At 35.8% G+C, this 24,606-nt stretch overlaps 1 protein-coding gene across 1 annotated transcript in view; it reads right to left on the bottom strand.

The window, feature by feature from the left end:
- Positions 1 to 23,067, bottom strand: part of LOC141631216 (protein FAR1-RELATED SEQUENCE 5-like) — a 40,483-nt gene extending 17,416 nt beyond the window's left edge. The window contains exon 1 of the mRNA XM_074443918.1: positions 22,854 to 23,067. Coding sequence (XP_074300019.1) covers positions 22,854 to 23,067 — 214 coding nt within the window. The remainder of the gene's footprint in view (positions 1 to 22,853) is intronic.
- Between the last annotated feature and the right edge of the window lie 1,539 nt (positions 23,068 to 24,606).

Raw genomic sequence — 24,606 nt, 5'->3', positions numbered from 1 at the left:
GGGCCCCCTGTTGTCCACAGAATGATTTGCGATTCTATCAAAACACGATTATAAACCCTTGTTGTAAAGACGCTACTCGATCGAGTAACCAACCTACTCGATCGAGTGGCCCCTACTCAATCGAGTAGCCTCGACTAGATCGAGTACCACTCATCCCAAGGTCTATCATGACACAAGGCGTCTCTTGCATGAATTCCTAAAGGTTACCACATGCCCCAAGATCGGTCAACGCGTCCCTAAAAGGACGGGTATTACATTAGTGGTGATATTACGGTTAATAGTCGATTAATACGTAAACTAACGAACTAGGTCAGAGCAACAACGGAAGTTCAGAGACAGAAATCACCCCAAAACAGGCGCGTCAATGATGCGTCCCTTGGAAGAGGCGCAGTGGTCACTGCGTCTGTTCCTGAGGTGAGTTCTGGTTGTGAAGCCGGAACTGCATATCGTTAATGTTCGTTGGGGTTTTAATGATCGATTACTGATATTCGACTCAAGTAGAAGTGATTTAGCGGATTATTTACATGTAAATTAGTTATAAAAGCAATAAAGAAACAAGTTTAAATTAATTAGAACGAATTAATAGACTAATTACAAATTTTGTTAACATAAATTAATTAGGTTTACTATGTTAAACTACTGATAATGATGACGATAAACAGATGAAAAATATACAAAAGGCGAATTCCAGAGACTTGATATGAACAAATCTAATCTCTAAAATCCGGGTTTGATTTTGATGACGAAAACCCGCAAATATTGTTTACTTGGGATTTAAGTCGGAAGAAGTGATAAATTGTGATGAACTATATGTTAAAATTATTATACAGACGAATAATGAAGAAAAATAAGAAAAACGAAACAAGAGAGAAAGAAGACGAACTAACAGAGAACAAAGTAAGAAGAAGAAAACTAGAAACTGTGGCAACCTCAGGAAGAGGCGCAGCAGATGTTGCAACTCTTCGAAGAGGCGCACCAGTTGCTGCGTTTCTTCTCGACGTTTGTCTTCCATTAATCCGAAAAAAGGGTTTGACAAAAGGTTAAATCGGTTTTAAACATGCTTTCGACGTAAACTTTACATTAATTTTATACAATAAAAAAGCACAATAATAAAACATGGGATTTACACCCTCATACTTACATGTTTGACGAACGAGATTAACTAAGTTAACGATTAGTGATTGCTCGACTCGAATGTATGATGAAAGGGCCCTCCTAAGAGGAATTAAATTAAATTGATTAGATTGATTGAGTGGAGTTGGTCAAATTGGTCGGTCATGCAAAACGGAGCTGGTACTCAGAAGGATCCGAGCTTACGTGGTCGAAAGTTCAAGCACATAGACGCCAATAAGCAAAGAGCACGGTCTTAGAATTCAAAGGGAGAAGAGAAGGGCGGACACTCGCGTGAGAAATATGAGGAACGAAGGTCCCTATTTATACTAATCACACGTAGGAATTAGGATTTCGGTAAAACTTTGGAAACAAATCTCGAAAAGATCTTAAAATACACAGAAAAAAGCTGGGGAAGAGGCGCAGCAGCCACTGTGGCTCATGGAAGAGGCGCAGCAAGTGCTGCGTCCTTTCCCCAGGAGTTTCCTCCTGCGGAAGAAAGATTTTCCGCGTTTCTGTTATGGAATTGCGGTAGATCTCAACTTCCTAATTGTTTAAAATATAATTTCGGGATATATTTTGCCAAAAGATTAAAAGATTAAAATATGGATTAGAAATATCCAGAACATTCCAGAACATTCCGACTCGGCATTTTAAACGGTTTATTAGAAAATGAAGACGGTTTTTTACCCGGACTCCAAATGAACTCTAATTACTGTCAAAACGACCGTAATTGCATGTAGATGATGACCAAGGGGTAGACACAAGTATTTGAGCTATCACTTGACGATAAACTTACGAATTGTCATAAATCGTTCCGTGTACCAAACATGCGGCCCAATCATCACCGGGTGGCTTGCAGGAGGTGCAGAAATGAGGTATCTACAGAGCCCCCACTTTGACTGAGGCTTGGATAAGGCGAAAGTCAAAGTATAGCCATCATGTCAATCGAAGATTACAACCTGACGACTATGACGACGCGAGGCGGCTCAAGGGGTCTGAGCCAAGGACCTGTCATCGGGAACATTTTAGAGTCTATCGACTATCGGGGAGGGTCGTTTAAAGTCCATTAGACTACGTAAGGAAGCTCGCCATCCATAAGAAGAGACCATACCTGAGACTTCTTTCCTGAGATGTTTCCGGAGTTGCGTAGGAGCTAAGGTTAAGACCTAAAAGATATGTAAGGATTATGCAAGGGTGTGGGGCCCTAGAGGAAAACATTGACGGGAAGGAGGTCAAATATAAGTTCAACCTAAGGGGTAGCCAAGTTTTGGGTGTAGGAACTCTAAGAAAAAGGTGATCCTAAAGAGAAAAGGTGATCCTAAAGGAATATGATCCTAAAGGTAGAAGTGTATGAACTCTAGGGAGTTTGGGAACCTAAAGAGATAGGCGTGTGAACCTGGGCGTACGAACCTACAAGGACGTCTGGTATGGGAACTTAAAGGCTTATGAACCTAAGTGGAATGGGGATCCTAGGGTTAAGTTTAGGAACTACTGGGTTACTAATTCTTGTTTTAAACGCGTGCGTTTAAGCTTTCTAAGGTATGAGAACTCCAAAAGGATTTATGGGTTTATGAACCTAAGGTCGTTGGTGTGGGAGTGATACCGTCGTCAGGTACCAAAAATAAACCTAGATAAACTAACAAAAGTCAGCGGTAAGTAGGGTCGATCTCCACAGGGAGGCGGCCACTATCTACTTGTCAATTTAGTCCGTCTGAGGTCACAAGATGGGGGTTTTAATTGTTTGAACTAAACTAATCAAGATTAAAGGAAGAGAATTAAGGATAAGAGGAATTAGCAAGAGAGAGAGAGAGAGAATTAGGATTGTCGGGTCATCAATGAATGTCAGTTAATTGCAGCTAAGGTACGGATCGGTCACATGTGTCGATCAACGAATATCTCCTTCCGGTCTCAATTCGCTCTAAAATACTATTAGCTTAGCTTCCGCCCTCACTAAAGCACCTATTGTTCACTGCGGGTCTCACCCCTTCCAAACTTCCGGTCTAGGTCAAGGCTTACCAAGGTTAATTAAGCTAAATGCATCGATTCAAATAGCTAGTCACAATTAACGGTAGTGATTAACAACATAGACAGAACGATAGCAAAGGATCTATAACCTAATTAGCAATTAACATCAGTTCACTGACTGCCCTAAATCCTAGCAGGGAAATTAGCTAGACATAATAAATAAAATAAAAGCAGAAGATGAAGAAGTAAATAACATTGCAAAATAAAGAGAGAATAGAGAAAGAATTACTAAATAAGATCCGGAAGAAAGGCAGTGTTCAACAGAGAGAAAGGGAAAAGATTAATGTATGAGGGGATGTGTAAGTCCTCCCTTAAGTCGTCTGTCGTCTTTCCTATTTATAGGAAAGACAATTATTTGACCTAAAAACGAAATAAAACTGAAAAAGCCCGAGCCCAATAAATAACCACTCGATCGAGCCATTTGAAACTGCTCGATCGAACAGAATCATAGCAAAATCTCTCGATCGAGTAGAAAACCTACTCGATCGAGGAACTCCAAGTATGCGCAATTCGATCGAACAATGATTTTACTCGATCGAACTCTTCTGCTATCCAAAACTACTCGATCGACCATAAAAGCCTTCGATCGAGTGACTTTGACTCAGCCAGCAACGTGTTTCGTTGATTTCAGCATTGACTTGTTTATTTAGCTTCCGAAATGACTTCATGCATCCCATAACAGCGGTATTTCCGCTCCAAATCTACTCATCCTCAAAATGCATGCAAAACGGACGATAAAAGGCTTGATTCTACCACTTTCGGGTATATTCCTGCAAATAAAGCAAAACAAACCAAAGTAGAATATTCGGGGCATTTCGTAGCATAAAACTACGATGATAGCATAGAAATACGTGCATAAAGAGGCCTAAAAAGACTATATAAAATGCACGTATCAAATCTCCCCAAACTAAACCTTTACTCGTCCTCGAGTAAACTAAATGCAAACTAAGGAACGGATAAGAAAACTCAGAGCTAGCTACAAATGCCCACTTAAACCAATTTAATGCAAGCAAACAATATTCGTAGCAAAACAGTCAAATGCAAACGAGTTGTAGGATGTTTATAATAAAGCTGAACCGTCGACCTTGCAAGACCTTTAATGATGGACTCTCACGGTTCACTCTTCTCTTATGAAGCAAAGGTAAACGAATGAATGTAAGAGAGAAAGAAAAATAGTCGCTCGCCTAAACTACGACCCACATAAAAATGCATGCAACTAATATGATAGACAATTCTAACTACCGTACACACATTCCAACCAACAAGGTCCTGTCACAGCCGAGGGTTTACAAAAGTATGGTAAACTGAGGAAATGGGTAAGAAAAGGCAAAACATTTATGGGAATGTGGAGGTATAGGCGGCCAAGCTAGTACCTAAACAGAACCAAATAACAACATCCGATTCTCGCTCAATTATAGAATTAAACACATGTGCCCTTCATTTGGCACCAAAACTCACCAAACCAAACTGAACATACCCCTCAATAGATATAAGTAAAGCATAGGAGTGAGACCGTCACAAACACAAACTCTTTTTTTTCTTTTCTTCTTCTTTCTTCTTTCTTTTTTTTTCTTTTCTTCACGTTTTTTTTTTCCATTTTTTTTCAAATTCTATATTTTTTCAATTTTCTTTTCTCATCCTCCTTTTCTTCATAAATTACCAACTCCAAATCATCAGATACAATCCAAACTTGGCACAATGAAATATATATCGTGAAACATACACTAAACTAGCTTGACAAGGCAGGCTAAATTTGGATGTAGCTAAGGGTCAACAGGAAAATTTGGCTAAATGTGGAGTTAAATGGGTAAAAATGAAAGAAAGGGGAATGTAAGCACCTCTCTGCATGTGACACCTGTTAGAAATCTATATCTCATTGCTAAACATATTCATATATGTGATGATTTAATTTAGTCATAAAATTAAACATTGATCTTATGCATGCAAACAATGATAAGAATAAAGAAGAAATCATCATCTTACATTGAAGATTTCGGATTATTTGGGCACAAGTAAGATCTCCTTCTTACTTGTTCTTGATCTTTCCTCATATGGATGAACAAAGATTCAAGCTTAGAATCTCTCCCAAAGATGAATACCCAAGATAACCCCTTAAAAGATAAATATTATTTAACTAGAACAATATAAATCTTACTAAAAATTGACCCAAAACATTTATATTGGTTTCTATTATTTCGGTATAGAGAAGGTATTTAGGAAGTTATAATCTCTCTAATTTCTCATAAGATGTAGAGAGTATTTTCTATTTCTTACACTAGAAAAATTATGCAAAAGTATGAATAAAATGATAGAGAAAAAACTCTCTATTTAGCACTTGGAAAACCGGTGGGAAGGAGAGAGAGGGAGCCAATGTATGGTCAAGTTTTTCTATCCAAGAAAACACATAGGCTTGCATGGCTATGGCTAAGTGTAATTATGTTGTTTTCCACTCAAAAATATAACATAATTTAAACACCATACTCCCTCCTAATTTTCGGTCCAAATGAGATAAAATGGATTTCATTTTATCTTTGTCAATTTGTCAATTTTGTCACATGTCACAAGTCATGTAAAATTGTCATGTATTTTTTAACATATTAAAAATCAACGTATTAATAAAATACGTCATGTACAAAATCGACTTAGTAATTCACAATTACTTGTACCAAAACACTTTGCCAATTATAAATTACAACATCTTGTATTTATAATAAATTATTCATTCGAGTTCAATTGTTTAGTAAACAATAATTTCATCTAAGTAATAAAACAATTCGATCACTTAGACCGCATCTCATTTAATCAAATTATAATGAGATACGTAAATATTACTTCCAAAATCGTCCGTCAATTTTAAGTAATTTAATTAACCCGTATCGATATACGATCAATTAAATAATCAATTAAGAGTGTTACCCTTTAGGTATGACCTAAGGGGATCAACTGATCACCACCGTCGCACGACAGTAATGTCAAACTCTAGTCAGCCAATCATTACCGATATGTGTGGACCAGTTGACATTGTAAAATATTACATCCCACATGTATTCTTAAAATGAGACTTAAACATGTGATCATCATGATCGACAGTTGTGATCGCATTATTGTCGGAGGACACATATTCCAACAATCTCCCACTTATCCTCGACAAGTGTGCGTCACCAATTCTCTTGTCTTATTACTATCTCCCACTCAATGCAAGGTGTATTTCGGGTCGTACTTGCAAGTGATCATATCGAGAGTGGTTTCCTCGATCTGGAGAATAACTGATTGACCGGAATTTATCCACCATGGATACCTTCCGAGCGTGGCCACGCATTTCCAGTTCATTACTCCTCGAGTGGCCCTGAGATATTGTTATAACCCTGACAAGGGGTGGACAATTCCTATCGCACTTATTCCCTTCGACTAGCCACAGCCATCATAACCCAAAATATGCCCATTTGACCCCATTTACGAAGGTCGTAGTAACACAAATCAAAGTTAATCTGAAACTGTGCCATCTTAGGCGAACAGCCTTTAGTCAAAAGAATCGACTCATTAGAATACTATAGTAGCTCTCGCCACGACCAGGCTATATAAATTTGCCAGAACTCTATAAGCGGTCATAAGGCCCGACAAAGTGTTCCTAACAGTCTGCCTATGTGATCGACTAGTCATTCTCATATGACTCTATGGCACTTGAACTTGCCATAAATCGCATCACACTCTAGTCACTTCAAGACGTCACCTCATGTAAGTAACTATGGGCGAATACAATGCTATTCCGTGTTCACTTTAACGGGGTTCAATTGTCTCTACAACCCATTTTGATGTAACAAAGTATAAAAGGAGTTTTCAGATTTAAAAAACTCGAACGATAAATGTGATTATCATATGAGTAGTCAATACTTGATTACTACATCATATTCTATAATCCAGTTTGGCCTTGAATGTAGTTGTACATCTCAATTCAATTTAAATGACATGACTCATCATGTTAAGCCTATGAGAAGGCTTTGGTAAGTAGGTTTTAACAACTTCTTGTACCTTACTCAACCTTACTACATATTCGTTTTCCTTTGTAATGTATACATTTGCATTACAAAACTTTCTGAGTACGCGTCGAGATCCAATCAAGACATAGGCCCTCTAGCCTTAGAATAGCTCCCACTATTTTCACAGTGTGCGGGACTCATCCTTCTTGCATATCTCATGATTGCAAGTGTACTCAATTTCCGTTGTAAATATTTCTCATTGTTCTTAATTGCCTAGAACGATTCTAGAAAATCTATTTCTTAAATAACATAGCCACAATGGTATCTTAACCATCCTCATATGTTTTGATTATGGTTTTGTCAGAAACCATGCGCAATCTCAATTGTCAATTGTCATTTGTGTAATACCCTTACACAAAATTGCACCAAAAACACTTTGTTTTACATCCTTAATGCTTCTGCAAGCACTTAAGGTTAATCTATATGGCTACTTGGTAACTATTACTTGAATTCGATTTTGAAACAATTCATTATACTCAAAGTATATGAAGTGTTATACATCATTTCCTATTTAATTGATTCGGCAGCGGAAGCAAATGGAATCAATCAAATATGTTCAACGTAATTGAACTAGTCATGAATCTTATCAACATAAGACTTCTTATTTGACGCTAATATCATGTGGATTTATCTTCATAAATCCGGATATTAAAGATGTATTATAATACTCCAAAAGTCTTAACTCATTCCCAACGATCAATATGTCATCCACATATAAGACTAATTAAAATTTACGTAACTCCCACTAAACTTCATGTATAAACACAACTTCTCAACCTATTGAGAAAAGTTTTATAACATGATCAAAACATTGATTCCAACTCATTGATGTCCTACTTAAGACAATCTCTTAAGTTGCACATTATCTTAGGATTGTAAGAATCTATAAAACTCATAACATATATTGAATACATTCCTTCTAATTGAAGAAGTGGGTTTTAGATTCACTTGCTATATGTATATCATCATAATGAAACACAATCCCTAAGAAGATTCAAATAGACTTAAGCATTTCAACTAGTGCAAAACCCTTTGCTAACCAATCAATCTTTGAAATCTCTCTTTATTAGTGCAAAACCCTTTGTCACTAATCAAGCCTTTAATTTCGGATTTTCATGGCTCTAAGCCTTGAATTGAGTTGTGACTTAAATACTTCTCATGTAAGTCATATATTCATTACTTTCCAGAAGTAACTTGAATCAAACAATTTCTTTGTAAGTTGTAAGCTTTTTACTTTAAGCACTTTACTTTCTTAAAAGTAACACTAACTCATCATCTTCAACAAGTGATGACTTTAACCTCCTAGGTTTTGAAGAAACGTCTTTACACATGATGATCACATGTAGCCAAGAAAGACCAGTTTCTTGCGACATAACATTGACATAACATTCTTTGTGGCTCTTGAATAATTTCTCCCACTCTGTCTTATAGAAATAAACTTGTATTCTAGGAAGACAGCTTCACGAGCCACAAACTCGTTATACTCGTGATTATTGAAAGTGAAAAATGAGCATTTGTTTCTTTGTGAAAACTTACAAACATGGTACCCTACCATTTCATATCTCATATGATTCGTTTTAGATTTAGTGGAAAAATATTTTAGACAAAATGATAAAATCCCCAAAAGGATCAAGTAACTTGATCGAAGTCCAAACCTTATCGAATAGCATTTGAATTTTTATCCAACCACACATTATTCCATATTGCGTGCTAAGAGAGATTTAACTTGTGATACTATATCACATTTCCTTTGGCTTATATCAAAGTCTTCACTTAGATAATCCCATCACGACTAAATCGTGATTCTTTGAACTCTTTGAACGTCTTCAAAGATTTCTCTTTTTACCTTATCAAGTGAACATATTAGTGTCAACTTAAATCGTTGGTAAAAGAAAATGATCAACCTATTATGTATCAATGATTTACAACCTCGGTCTCCTTTTCAACCAAAAGGCACGAGACATCTTGCTTTGAATACAAGATACGCATATACCATAAGATCTAATGGTTTCAAGAGTACTCGATAACTCTTTGCGTTCATCATTCCATAATCTAAGGTTTAATCTTTGGGTTACCAATTTGAGTCTTGCATCATCTTCATGATATATCATTCTAGTTTGGTTTAGAATATAATCACTTTGATAATGGGCTAGCCATACATCAAATCATGGTGTATAGGGTCACAAAAGTGAAACCTCTTTTGTATCTTAACAAGTTTATATTCTTATTTAGAGTTTATGTACTTACTAGTCACAATTAAGTACAACTCTAAACCCAAAAACTAGATTGAGTACACAATGACTCTATATCTCGACATCATAGTTGTTAGTCGTCATATTCTAATCATCCTATGTATCAAGTACAATGATGAAAACCACCACCGGTTTCTAATATTGACAAAATGGTACTAGCAAAACTTATGTCAATTAAATAAATAAAGAACTAAGTCTTATTAGATGTCCCACAACTAACTTGCTTATTCTTTAATAATTTGGGGTAGTTTCCTTTCTAGTGTCCAACATTTAAGACAATGGAAACTTTATCGGTCGAGATTGATAGGTTTTGTATCGCTATTCTCAATAACTTTACTTTTAACATTACCTTGTATCAATTCCATTATAATCTTTACTTCTTGAACCTCGTCCTTTTCTTAACGGTTTAAGAGAATGCTCCCACTCATTTCAAAGAATCTTTACTTAGAAAGGCAAAGTTGAATCTTATGAAGACTACTCTTCAATTGAATCGTTTTAGTCTTAAAACTTTCATTGAAGTGGTTGCGTTATTTTGGTCAATTACTAATTCTGACAAATCTAATTACCAAAACAATTTATCGCTTCAAGGTACTTAATTTAATTAAGTATATGAAAAAACAATCCATTATAAGTAGATGTGTTAGTCAAGAATCAAAAACCTGTTTGATAATGAATAACTTTTATCTATACTTTTCCATGAGATCCTTCCAATGGATAATTCGAGGTTTTTAGAAGAAAATTCAAATTTTGTCTTTAGTTACGATGTTTTAATGGAGAATTGAATCAAAATCGAAATGATATCGCATATGAATTGTGGTAAAGAAATAGAACAAAATGATAACGTAATAGTGGAAAACTTAACATTTATCATTTTATTAATACTTGTAAATAACAAGTAAAGCATTTACATAGTGACCTCTACCCAACTATGATAAATGATTCCAAGATCCAAATTCATATTAACTTGGGGCACGGTGTGCCGAAATACCCCTCATCAATATAACTCGGTGGATTAACTCTTTAATCGATTCTACTTTTAGAACTCTTGGTCGATAAAATTACATTAATATTTATCTTTAGCCCGAAACACATCCGGAAATACGTCGTGAATACTTTCGTTGAGTTCAACCCAAATTTCGAATAAATGTGTCCATGATCCAAATCCACATCAACTTAGGGCACGGTGTGCCGAAATACCCCTTATTAATATAAATTTGGTGGATAGACATTTATCACCCACTTCACCAACGTAACAAGGTTTGTCTTACGGTAAAGCCGGCTCAACTCCCTTGCGAAACTGGTACTTCATGGTTTCTACTTTTTGGTAAGGCTAAGTCTCAATTGTTTATTTTTAGCGAGAGGTCGTGTCAATTTATTATCTATCACGTTTTAAGTGAACTAAAGCGGTGAGCTATGATAATTGTAATTGACACGGTCGATAAACTCGATTAAAAGATGATGCATGTTTTAGTTATGGCGATTTAACGATGCATGCGACATATAAATAAAATGCAAAGCATAAATTTAAATCCTATTATGGCCTTCCTAAAATAGAAAATCTAATTACCTATTACATATTCGGAAACCAACTCCATTGGTCCCTTGAACTTCGATTTTGGCACGCATCTCGAGGTAACACCGTCTTTATGTATCGTCTTCCTTGAGTGACATCATCTTCAAGGAACTCCGGAATAAATAAATTACATAACGAATTACATAATTTCCTATTATACATTTGTAATTAAAATAAAATAAATCTATTAAATTAAAAAACGGTGATACGAGATCACAATAAATTACAACCGAATCGATATTCCCATACATTTCGGGTAATACCAATTAAAACCTAAGGCCATACTAAGTAAAAATTACATAAAATAAAATTATGACAATCATAAATAAAATACAGCATTATAATATGTATGAACGTGCCCAATTTTATGCTAAATCGCCTTTAAGGAGCCAATATCGTATATTAAACGGTTTTTACGGATTTGCGTGATTCAACCTTTTAGAATCACAATAAATTACATAAATTCATATTTATGCACAAGTTAATTACCCTAACCAACTTAGGACTCAAAATTAGTCTCCACTAACTATTTGACTATAATTAACTCACATTTCTTAAAATTGTTCATTAATGGACCCAAAATTTCAATAAAATGTTATAAACTTCAAATAAATCACAAAAATTTCAAATAAATTTGAAATTTGAAATTTAAGCTCATGAACATCCTGGAAAAATACCATGACACTCATAATGTTCAAAAAACTTAGGTTAAAAATTCGGAAAAATTATCGGAAAAAATTATGTTGCGGTTTATCGGATTTAACAAATATAATCATAAAAACATGAGAAAAATTATATTTATCAACTTTTCAATTTTAGATCTGAAAAATATAATAAAATGCAACATGTGACGTTTTTCCTTAGTCATGAAGTATGTTTTACCAATTATTCACTAATTAAGTCACTATTTATGCTATTTTTCATCAAAAATTCATAAATCATGCATAAAGACTTCAATATAGCGTATTATTTCACAAACATCTTGTAAAATTGCATGTGACAACATACTAAATTTATATGACCAGATTCGAAATATTTCTCATATAAAGCTATTTTTCATTTAAATTCGATTTTTATCATGAAAAATCCATATTTCGAGCATAAGAACTCCAAAAATTTTGAAACTTTCCATATCATCTAAAAATAATATATGTGAAAACATATCCAAAAACCACTGGAAAATTCGAAGTTTAGCTAATTTTAGTCCGAAAAAGATATTTTTATCATAAAATCACATTTTTAATGCCATTATTATATAAAATGAACAATAAAAATCCATAAATTAACCAAAATATCCTAAATACATTTTAGGATCATAAACTTTAACATGCATAAAATATCTCAATATATATCATAATAACACAAATTTACAAGTTTTATATGTTAATCGTATAACTCGGAAAAACTATAACCGATTTGCATGCAAACAACCAAGGCTCTTGATACCGTGTAACACCCCCATTTATTTAAGGGCCTGGACTAGGACTCCTCAGATAAAGAAGGGTGTTACCATCTCGGAAACCCGAGGCAGTAGATAACAAAGGAAAAATAAACAGTACTTTAAATTGAAAGTTATAAATGTTTACAACTCAAATGGAACATGTCCCAAAACTGAAAATAAAGTCTGATAGCTAAACTGCAATAAAAGTGGGCTAGCTCTAAGTCAGGTGATCCATGCTCCCTCCCCTGCCAGCTCCATATGTCTCAACAACCTGTCAATCTGCTCCCCAATAAATGGATCATCACAGGCGTACACGAATACACAGGGTCAACCGCGAGGTTGAGTAGGTAATACGATATAATAAAGAATGCAATGATATGATCCTCCAATCTCAACTCCATCACACACACATCCCCGGAACTCCCAGCCATACCGATCCCCGGCAGACTATATCAATCGACCGTCGTCGATATACCAGCTCGTAGCTGAGGACACCAGGGCAAGTCCTGCAGAACCCGCCTGGGCCTTAATCGCAATAATCTCATCTCCTCCAACTCCAACTCCGATGCAAATGCAATGTATGAAACGTATGAAACAATAATGCTCAACAAGATAAATAAGATAATCAGATATGTCATATAATCACCGAACATGCCAACTCTTTATAATCGTAAGAACTCAATCAGTGTATTCCCCTACCTCGATCTGAGTCAAATAGTCGGGTGCTCAGTAATATTCCACAACAAATTCGCCCTCTGAAAGATAAATAAATGATAAACAATTACTTAAACTATTCCCGTTCCCAAAATAGAAAGTTACTAAAAATAGAAACTTCTTTAAATGGAAAGTTTACTTAAATGGAAACTTTCCCGATATAGCAGCTTAGTTTTGGTCATGGCGTGGAAACACAGACACGTAAAAATAAAAATAAACAAACAGAATAATAAAAACACTCCCCGGATAACTAATCTCAAACTCAAACCAACTCCTTCTAATTTCATAATATAATATACTCTCTCGACCCAATAATTAACCAAGTCTGACTCATTACTCCACCTCAGTCATTACTCTGTCTCACTCATTACTCCGTCTCATAATATAATACTCCCAAGTAACCAGGTATTGTATTCTCATCGTCGAACCTAAGCCAAAGACAAGGGGTGAGTGAACTGGCGGATAAGACCGCGAAACAATATTATCCATCTCAATGTCAATTCCAATCTCATAATATAACTCAATAACCAGGGTCACTCTGGACCATAAACACAATATGGCACAACGACCTCATAACTCAATACCAGTAACCAATCTCAATCTCAATCTCAATTTCAATATCGTCAAATGTTCAAAGAACCGTGCTCAACACTTAGAGTAAAACTCTAAGCTACTCACCCGCTAGACCTGATCAAAGGATACGACAATTCGAACACAATACGAAAACCATAACTCCACTCTCAATATAACCATAAATTCAACTTAACAGCCCATATACAATATCCAATATCTTGTACGCATCATCAAACACACTTTTACGTCAATACACTATTTAAACTAATGATAAACTTCAAGGAAACAATCCTCATCAGATTTACACAAAATTTCCATTCCCTGGAGTCCATTGTTACAATTGAACATTTGGACATAAGTCGCTGACATCATCCCACCAACTATAAACCAAGTAAGGTCAACATTCCCGACATTCATAGAAAAGGAATATATAATTATTACTATATATACTACTCCGTATGATAAATTGTCAGTGTTCAGACGATAAAAACACAATAAAACACAGCACACAGATATCAAATGGCATATAATTCACACAACCTCAAACAATAGTAAAACAATAGTAAAATTATTAGGATCGGTAAAATCGTGTTACCTTAACTCGTGTGACCTATCCAATAGATACTAACATGGTGCTCGAAATCAACCCATAAAATTCACAAACCAGGAAGTAGAGGGATAAAACTTATGATGCGTGGTGATGGATCAAAAGAGCAGACCAACAAAATAATAAGAGCACCATTATTATGCATACAACTAATGATGGGCAAGACTAAATTCATAGATGATAATGGGTAATAAGATCAACTGGATGAATTATGGCATTAAGCACAAGAGGCGGCTGATAAGGCATGGCTAAAGGAATTAGGAAACTTATAGAATTGTTATGAGCATGGGAGAACCGGCTACAAGGGTTTATAAATATTATTTTTTTCCTTTTTAAACTACCATATTAAAATAAGCAAAATTAGTAATAGTCTTATATAAAATATATTCGGGTATTACAATCTTCCCCTCTTAAAAGGAACTTCGTCCCGAAGTTCGCCACCCCGTAACGATAACCAACATCCACAAGCATAAGACAAACACAAGTAGTACGTATACATAAGCTCTAAAACGCGAAGTGTTATATTCTATCCCCCTTAAGAAACTTTGTCCCCAAAGTTGAACATACGACAGAAGTATGTGACACTTAAAGAACCACAACATTGACCGAATAATAACAAATTAAAACAGCCGACTCCATGCATGGTCAATTCTCGATCACCAATTCTCGATTGACCAATCATAACATACCACTTAGCCAGATCGTAAACCATCAAGATTTTACAATCCTATCCTCCTTAAAACATGGTTACGTCCCCGTAACCCCATTATAAAATTCCACATCCAATGTTCAAGAAGATTACTGAAACAATAGGCACAAATCATCTGATAAGCTAATTAATCTATACTGGCAACTAGCATCCGACTTTTCAAGCAACAAAACACACTTGTCAATTTCATGCTACACATTACACAAAATCAAGGTAACAAATACTTGGATGCTTTGACACCAAATTAACACATTTACATCAATGTAGGCAATCAACTAACTCATAGTTCATACTTGACGAATTAAAATATTTCATATCAGTAATCATATCATAGAAGTAAAATCAATATTTCTGCAAATCAGGTTTAGAGAAAGACACCAGGCAAAATTCAAGCAATGTAATAGCGTTTGTATAATTGAGACTACTTTACATGAAACTCACCGAAACAAATAAGATTATATTATCATATAACAAGGTTCATACTCATATCATATGCCTACCGTTCATGCTACAGAATTCATATCAGAGTATTACATGGTTACATCACATAATTCATATTTGATTAAACTTTTATATGAAACTCACATAACTTACAATTTCAACAATCAAACATCATGCAACAACTTTCAAAATTCATAATTAATAACCGCTTAGCTATTTTGCGAGCTATTATCGTTTTTAGGAAATATAATGAATTAACTAATCATAGGAAAGAGAATCAATTGCAAAGCTTAAGGAATTTATTTATAACAAATTTTACAACTCAGTTGGTCGGAACAAAAACTTTACAGCAATTAGACAGAAAATTGGGCAACTTGCAAAAATCACTATTAAATAACGACTCGTTAAGATTTTACGTGGCTTATCATTTTGAAAACGTGAATGAATATTCTAAACAGTGGAGTTGGAATTATGCATAAACAATAAACACGTTTTAAATGGTTTCTTTTTCAAAACATGGGTCGAAAGCAGTAATCGTGTGCAAGTAACAATCGACCACTTGTCAACTAAAATATTTATTTCTCTCAAAATATAATTCATATTAGCATGAAACTAAAAGCATTGAAAAGCTAAATCAGAATGTTATCACACATAAAATGTTCACCATCATATAGAGAACACATTTTAAATGGCAGCCTGTACAAACAAGGTAACATTCTGGAATTTATTAAAAATTTTGGTTCCTTTAAATTACTTCACATTATCACACAACCATTCTTCCTCCAACACATGTTACATATCATTTGAGGCATATAAATCACGTTGCACCATATACATGTAATTGCCATCTAGAAAACGGTAAAGATTGCGAAACCGAAAATAAAATCAACTAAATAACTCAATAATCATGTATGTATAGACAATGCATTAGTTTCTCATCGTAACAATCACAACTTATTTAAATACGAAAATATATCCTAGAAATCACTAAGGTGTCACTTATTGAATACTAACCTTATAACTAAATTAAATGTATATAATTAGACGTAAAAATTGGCATGAAATTTTCAACACACAACTATATAACATTCATGGCTTAGGGCAACACATTCCACATACCACTAGACATGGATTGCTAAGGCAATTAGTAAAATAATAACAATCATAAATCTCAAAATTCGATCACATTTGCCTAGTAAGCAAAACAGTAAACTCTTGCAAAGAATAAGACATTCAACAAGAAGTATATACACACTTAGAATAAAAGCAAAACAATTATCAACGGACCCGACACCCGTTTCGGTCTACTAGCTCTACACATAGGACTTAACTTGATTCTTCATCCTGTAACAACATAGCCTGGTTGGCTCTACTAACCGTTCCAGTCAATCATGGTCATATCCCTCCTACATCTAACCTCTTAGGTAGCTATAGCTTATGGTGCCTCTATGATCAACTCATTAAACATATCATTATATTATATCTCTACCTAAGGGTTCAGGGATCAGAAAGCCGCATGCATATCATCATATAATTCATAATTCACAAATCATGTCATCCATACACTAAAATTTCACTCAATTATTCAAATAAGTCAGCATGCCAATATCAACCATATTCTTTCATTGCTCATCTTTAACCATGTATCACATCATTACTTACCTCATTCCGCTCTGCAAAAGCTGTTAGTATAATATAGGCAAGGTCGATCCTTTATTTTGTTACTACCCACTCTCTGCATCACTCAAGGGTTACCAGGTTAGACTGAAAGGGCCAGTGGCTTGGTTTGAGGGGACCCATAACTCATTCCAATCCTGGGGGCTCCTACGATTACTAGCCTGGGTTCATTTTATTTGACTCTTCCTATATTCATTATTTTTGTTCATTTGTTTTTAGGCACGAGGATCGTTCGCTCGATACCACTTTGTAACACCCCCATTTATTTAAGGGCCTGGACTAGGACTCCTCAGATAAAGAAGGGTGTTACCATCTCGGAAACCCGAGGCAGTAGATAACAAAGGAAAAATAAAAAGTACTTTAAATAGAAAGTTATAAATGTTTACAACTCAAATGGAACATGTCCCTGGCGAAAATAAAGTCGATAGTTAAACTGCAATAAAAGTGGGCTAGCTCTAAGTCAGGTGATCCATGCTCCTCCTGCGCCAGCTCCATATGTCTCAACAACTGTCAATCTGCTCCCCATAAATGGATCATCACGGCGTACACGAATACACGGGGTCAACCGCGAGGTTGAGTAGGTAATACGATATAATAAAGAATGCAATGATATGATCCTCCAATCTCAACTCCATCACACACACATCCCCGAACGCCCACCATACCGATCCCCGGCAGCTATATCAATCGACCGTCGTCGATATACCGGCTAAATGGCGAGGACACCGGGGCAAGTCTGAGAACCCACTGGGCCTTAATCGCAATAATCTCATCTCCTCCAACTCCAACTCCGATGCAAATGCAATGTATGAAACGTATGAAACAATAATGCTCAACAAGATAAATAAGATAATCAGATATGTCATATAATCACCGAACATGCCAACTCTTTATAATCGTAAGAACTCAATCAGTGTATTCCCCTACCTCGATCGTAGTCAAATAGTCGGGTGCTCAGTAATATTCCACAACAAATTCGCCCTCTGAAAGATAAATAAATGATAAACAATTACTTAAACTATTCCCGTTCCCAAAATAGAAAGTTACTAAAAATAGAAACTTCTTTAAATGGAAAGTTTTCTTAAATGGAAACTTTCCCGATATAGCAGCTTAGTTTTGGTCATGGCGTGGAAACACAGACACGTAAAAAAAAATAAACAAAAAGAAAAAAAAAATAAACAAACAGAATAATAAAAACACTCCCCGGATAACTAATCTCAAACTCAAACCAACTCCTTCTAATTTCATAATATAATATACTCTCTCGACCCAATAATTAACCAAGTCTGACTCATTACTCCACCTCAGTCATTACTCTGTCCCACTCATTACTCCGTCTCATAATATAATACTCCCAAGTAACCAGGTATCGTATTCTCATCGTCGAACCTAAGCCAAAGACAAGGGGTGAGTGAACTGGCGGATAAGACCGCGAAACAATATATCCATCTCAATGTCAATTCCAATCTCATAATATAACTCAATAACCAGGGTCACTCTGGACCATAAACACAATATGGCACAACGGCCTCATAACTCAATACCAGTAACCAATCTCAATCTCAATCTCAATTTCAATATCGTCAAAGGTTCAAAGAACCGTGCTCAACACTTAGAGTAAAACTCTAAGCTACTCACCCGCTAGACCTGATCAAAGGATACGACAATTCGAACACAATACGAAAACCATAACTCCACTCTCAATATAACCATAAATTCAACTTAACAGCCCATATACAATATCCAATATCTTGTACGCATCATCAAACACACTTTTACGTCAATACACTATTTAAACTAATGATAAACTTCAAGGAAACAATCCTCATCAGATTTACACAAAATTTCCATTCCCTGGAGTCCATTGTTACGATTGAACATTTGAACATAAGTCGCTGACATCATCCCACCAACTATAAATCAAGTAAGGTCAACATGCCCGACATTCATAGAAAAGGAATATATAATTATTACTATATATACTACTCCGTATGATAAATTGTCAGTGTTCAGACGATAAAAACACAATAAAACACAGCACACAGATATCAAATGGCATATAATTCACACAACCTCAAACAATAGTAAAACAATAGTAAAATTATTAGGATCGGTAAAATCGTGTTACCTTAACTCGTGTGACCTATCCAATAGATACTAACATGGTGCTCGAAATCAACCCATAAAATTCACAAACCAGGAAGTAGAGGGATAAAACTTATGATGCGTGGTGATGGATCAAAAGAGCAGACCAACAAAATAATAAGAGCACCATTATTATGTATACAACTAATGATGGGCAAGACTAAATTCATAGATGATAATGGGTTATAAGATCAACTGGATGAATTATGGCATTAAGCACAAGAGGCGGCTGATAAGGCATGGCTAAAGGAATTAGGAAACTTATAGAATTGTTATGAGCATGGGAGAACCGGCTACAAGGGTTTATAAATATTATTTTTTTCCTTTTTAAACTACCATATTAAAATAAGCAAAATTAGTAATAGTCTTATGTAAAATATATTCGGGTATTACATACCGCTTGTTAGAAATCTATATCTCATTGCTAAACATATTCATATATGTGATGATTTAATTTAGTCATAAAATTAAACATTGATCTTATGCATGCAAACAATGATAAGAATAAAGAAGAAATCACCATCTTACATTGAAGATTTCGGATTATTTGGGCACAAGTAAGATCTCTTTCTTACTTGTTCTTGAGCTTTTCTCATATGGATGAACAAAGATTCAAGCTTAGAATCTCTCCCAAAGATGAATACCCAAGATAACCCCTTAAAAGATAAATATTATTTAACTAGAACAATATAAATCTTACTAAAAATTGACCCAAAACATTTATATTGGTCTCTATTATTTCGATATAGAGAAGGTATTTAGGAAGTTATAATCTCTCTAATTTCTCATAAGATGTAGAGAGTATTTTCTATTTCTTACACTAGAAAAACTATGCAAAAGTATGAATAAAATGATAGAGAAAAAACTCTCTATTTGGCACTTGGAAAACCGGTGGGAAGGAGAGAGAGGGAGCCAATGCATGGTCAAGTTTTTTTATCCAAGAAAACACATAGGCTTGCATGGCTATGGCTAGGTGTAATTATATTGTTTTCCACTCAAAAATATAACATAATTTAAACACCATACTCCCTCCTAATTTTCGGTCCAAATGAGATAAAATGGATTCCATTTTATCTTTGTCAATTTGTCAATTTTGTCACATGTCACAAGTCATGTAAAATTGTCATGTATTTTTTAACATATTAAAAATCAACGTATTAATAAAATACGTCATGTACAAAATCGACTTAGTAATTCACAATTACTTGTACCAAAACACTTTGCCAATTATAAATTACAACATCTTGTATTTATAATAAATTATTCATTCAGTTCAATTGTTTCTGTAAACAATAATTTCATCTAAGTAATAAAACAATTCGATCACTTAGACCGCATCTCATTTTATCAAATTATAATGAGATACGTAAATATTACTTCCAAAATCGTCCGTCAATTTTAAGTAATTTAATTAACCCGTATCGACATACGATCAATTAAATAATCAATTAAGAGTGTTACCCTTTAGGTATGACCTAAGGGGATCAACTGATCACCACCGTTGCACGACAGTGATGTCAAACTCTAGTCAGCCAATCATTACCGATATGTGTGGACCAGTTGACATTGTAAAATATTACATCCCACATGTATTCTTAAAATGAGACTTGAACATGTGATCATCATGATCGACAGTTGTGATCGCATTATTGTCGGAGGACACATATTCCAACAACACCAACCACTAACCCGAATGTATGTAGGCAAAAAGCAATTTGAATTTCATATACGTGCAAATTAATGAACATGTTATGCAAGGAGTAACTACTCACAATCCTACATGAAACTGGTCACAAATGACACCAGTTTATTAAGCTCTAGTTCTTAGAATATATAAGTAGTTTGCCAAAATTTTCAGGTCAAGTCTATTCGTTCAGCTAAATTTTTAACATTAACTCGTAGATATGCAATAAGACAATGCTAAAAAGATAATTAGTTTTATGCAAGGCTTAAGCAAAAAGACAATTGCAGTGCAATATCATCACTGAAATCTACCGTTCCGACTCAACTTACATGCTAAAATAAACGTGATTTTTTTGATTTTTTTGAATTTTTATAAGATTTTTGAATTTTTATTAAAAATAAACAACAATGCATACAGAAGTTAAACGTGACAACAGAAATGCAATAAAAACGACATGCAGACACAGATATGGATGCATAACCTCCCCAAACCAAACTGTACAATGCCCTCATTGTACCCAAAAATAGGGAAAGAAATGCAAACTAAAAAGAGAGAGTGGAGATGCGGAAAACTCACAAGAATACGCGAAGTAGGGACCTCCCCAAACCAGCCAGCAACATGGGAGGTCGCCAACAACTCCATAGCAGCGTCATAGGAAGCGAATCCAAGTCAAAAGCACTCGATCGAAATGAAACACTGATCGATCGAGTGAACTGGGCACCTAAGCAGTTCGATCGAGGAAGTAGGGCTCTCGATCGAAAGATCTTCTTTGGCATGCACTCGATCGAGAAGAAGTTGTACTCGATCGAGTGAAAACAGCAGCAAAAGGGTTCGATCGAGTATTTAAAGTACCCGATCGAACCATCCACAAAAGATTCCTGCAAAGACGCAATAAACAGCCCGCGAAAACTAACAAAACAAGCTTAACTGTTCCAGGTCTATGGTTCAAAAACCAATTATTACACACAGCTAAAATGTTTGAAAAGCAATTAAAAATTAAAAACTCTGGGTTGCCTCCCGGTAGCGCTAGTTTCAGACAGGTCCCAGCTCGACCTTCTTTTCTTTCTTCAGCTGCTCCAGTTAGTCATGATCAAAGCAACTCAAAGCCCTTAGCAATAGATCATAAATCTGCGCATGTGCTACACAAGAGCATAAGTAGCACCAAAATAAAGAAGGAGCATATGAAAGAAATCTAAAATACCGTCTCAGCCATCAAATTTTCGAAGATAAATACGGTGAAACATTATCAAATTATTTACCCAACTGGGAAGGGGTGGAGCATTAAAATATAAAGCACAAGTCAAATGAGGTAGTGTACTATACCAATAATAATATAATTATCGTTAATTACCTCAGGTTGGTCGCTCCTAACGGCGGAGTCATCGACAAAAGAATAAATTACCTCTTTCGTGCTAGGAACAACCACTGACTTAGCTACCTTCTCGTTCCCCTCCTCTGTGGGTTCTATCCCGTAAATCGCAGCCTCCAAGGCCTCCAGCTCGGCTTTGAAAATGGGGGATTCACCGTATCCATTGTCTTCGTCAAAATTGTCATCCAAAATGAACCAAGATGACGGTTCATTGGTCTCCATGGCCAAAGTACTCGATCGAGCAAAGATAGAACTCGATCGAGAGGTTTCTTCACACAGTTTACTCGATCGAACAAAGCAGGGCGTTCGATCGAAGTCCTCTAATTCAGCACTACTCGATCGAACGGTATGGGGTGTTCGATCGAGGTCTTCATCATACAAACCATTCAATCGAGTTGGAATTTCTGCTCGATCGACTGTTGAGCTGTTCGATCGAATGTTTTATGCTGAACCGTGGTGAAGTGTTTGAGAAAAGCCTCATCTTCATTAACACCTTCAACTTCAGAGTCATAAATGTCTTCATCATCAATAGACAACTCAGGTCTTTCATGGGAAAGACTAGTGACGGGAATAACAGCATATACCATCTCTGAGTCTCTAGAATCCAACTCGGCAGCCATTTGAGCTACTTGAGATTTAAGTAGCTTGAGGTGAGCATCCCTGTATTTCTCGGTTTCTTGCATTTGAAGTATAAGTGCTTTCACCATAGACTTCAACTCGGCAGTCTCTTCATTCTCTTCAACGGGAGGAAGGGTTTGTTGTTGTGGGGGCGAGATAAACGGGGGCTTCTGATAGCCTCATTGCTGAAGCGGATGTGGCGGCACGTATGTAATGGAATGACTAGCTTGTCTACGCTGCCTAAACGCATAGACTTCGTCGCGCCAAATTTTGACACGGTCGTTTCCCGCTAGACAGATGACAGCATTGTGCCCCGCAGCACCACATCTCTCACAATAAACCACCTGTTGCTCCATTGAATGGAACATGGGTGGAAGATCAAAAGTACCCAAGCCTTCCCTTTGACGATCTTTTACCTAGAACTATCTACGTAGGACCTATCAAAACAGCACTAAAGAAAAGGATGAGAACGGCCTCAAGGGATAAGTCCCTTGAGGCTAAAAACAGACAAACATAAACAAGCAAATAAGTAGTTGCCTCCCCGGCAACAGCGCCAAAATTTGATACCGTCGTCTGGTAGAATAGTCGATTAATACGTAAACTAATGAACTAGGTCAGAGCAACAACGGAAGTTCAGAGACAGAAATCACCCCGGACCAGGCGCAGCAATGCTGCGTCCCTTGGAAGAGGCGCAGTGGTCACTGCGTCTGTTCCTGAGGTGAGTTCTGGCTGTGAAGCCGGAACTGCATATCGTTAATGTTCGTTGGTGTTTTAATGATCGATTACTGATATTCGACTCATGTAGAAGTGATTTAGCGGATTATTTACATGTAAATTGGTCATAAAAGCAATAAAGAAACAAGTTTAAATTAATTAGAACGAATTAATAGACTAATTACAAATTTTGTTAACATAAATTAATTAGGTTTACTATGTCAAACTACTGATAATGATGACGATAAACAGAAGAAAATATACAAAAGGCGAATTCCAGAGACTTGATATGAACAAATCTAATCTCTAAAATCCGGGTTTGATTTTGATGACGAAAACCCGCAAATATTGTTTACTTGGGATTTAAGTCGGAAGAAGTGATAAATTATGATGAACTATATGTTAAAATTATTATACAGACGAATAATGAAGAAAAATAAGAAAACGGAACAAGAGAGAAAGAAGACGAACTAACATAGAACAAAGCAAGAAGGAGAAAAGCAGAAACTGCGGCAACCTCAAGAAGAGGCGCAGCAGATGCATTTTGTGCATCGAATTTCCCGGCTTCTTTCATGCATTCCGACTCATATCAAGTCGGTTTTGTGTGCTTTGCCTAGCATTTTTTGCCCGATACCCGTATCTGTGATTAGGCGTGCCCCCTCTTGCAGGAATCAAGGCGATTATAGAGAAATCGGGGCAAGGAAGGCGTTTCAATGCCTAAGCATGAAGAAAAGGGAGATGAGGAGCTGAAGCATAGTTCTCTGTCGGCAGCCGGTCCACCGGCAGGGAACATTGCCTTAAGGAGAAGAGGAAGAAAATAAGCTGAGAGGTATTCTCTGCCGGCAGGGAATACACGCCCAACAATTAGCCATTTTTTAGTTGATTTTTAGAGCAAATTTAGGAGAACTCGCTAC

Source organism: Silene latifolia, chromosome Y (assembly GCF_048544455.1).
Source record: "Silene latifolia isolate original U9 population chromosome Y, ASM4854445v1, whole genome shotgun sequence".
In the NCBI taxonomy this organism is placed as follows: domain Eukaryota; kingdom Viridiplantae; phylum Streptophyta; class Magnoliopsida; order Caryophyllales; family Caryophyllaceae; genus Silene; species Silene latifolia.
The sequence above is the reverse complement of the archived record's forward strand: the minus strand, read 5'-3'. Positions and strand labels throughout refer to the sequence as shown.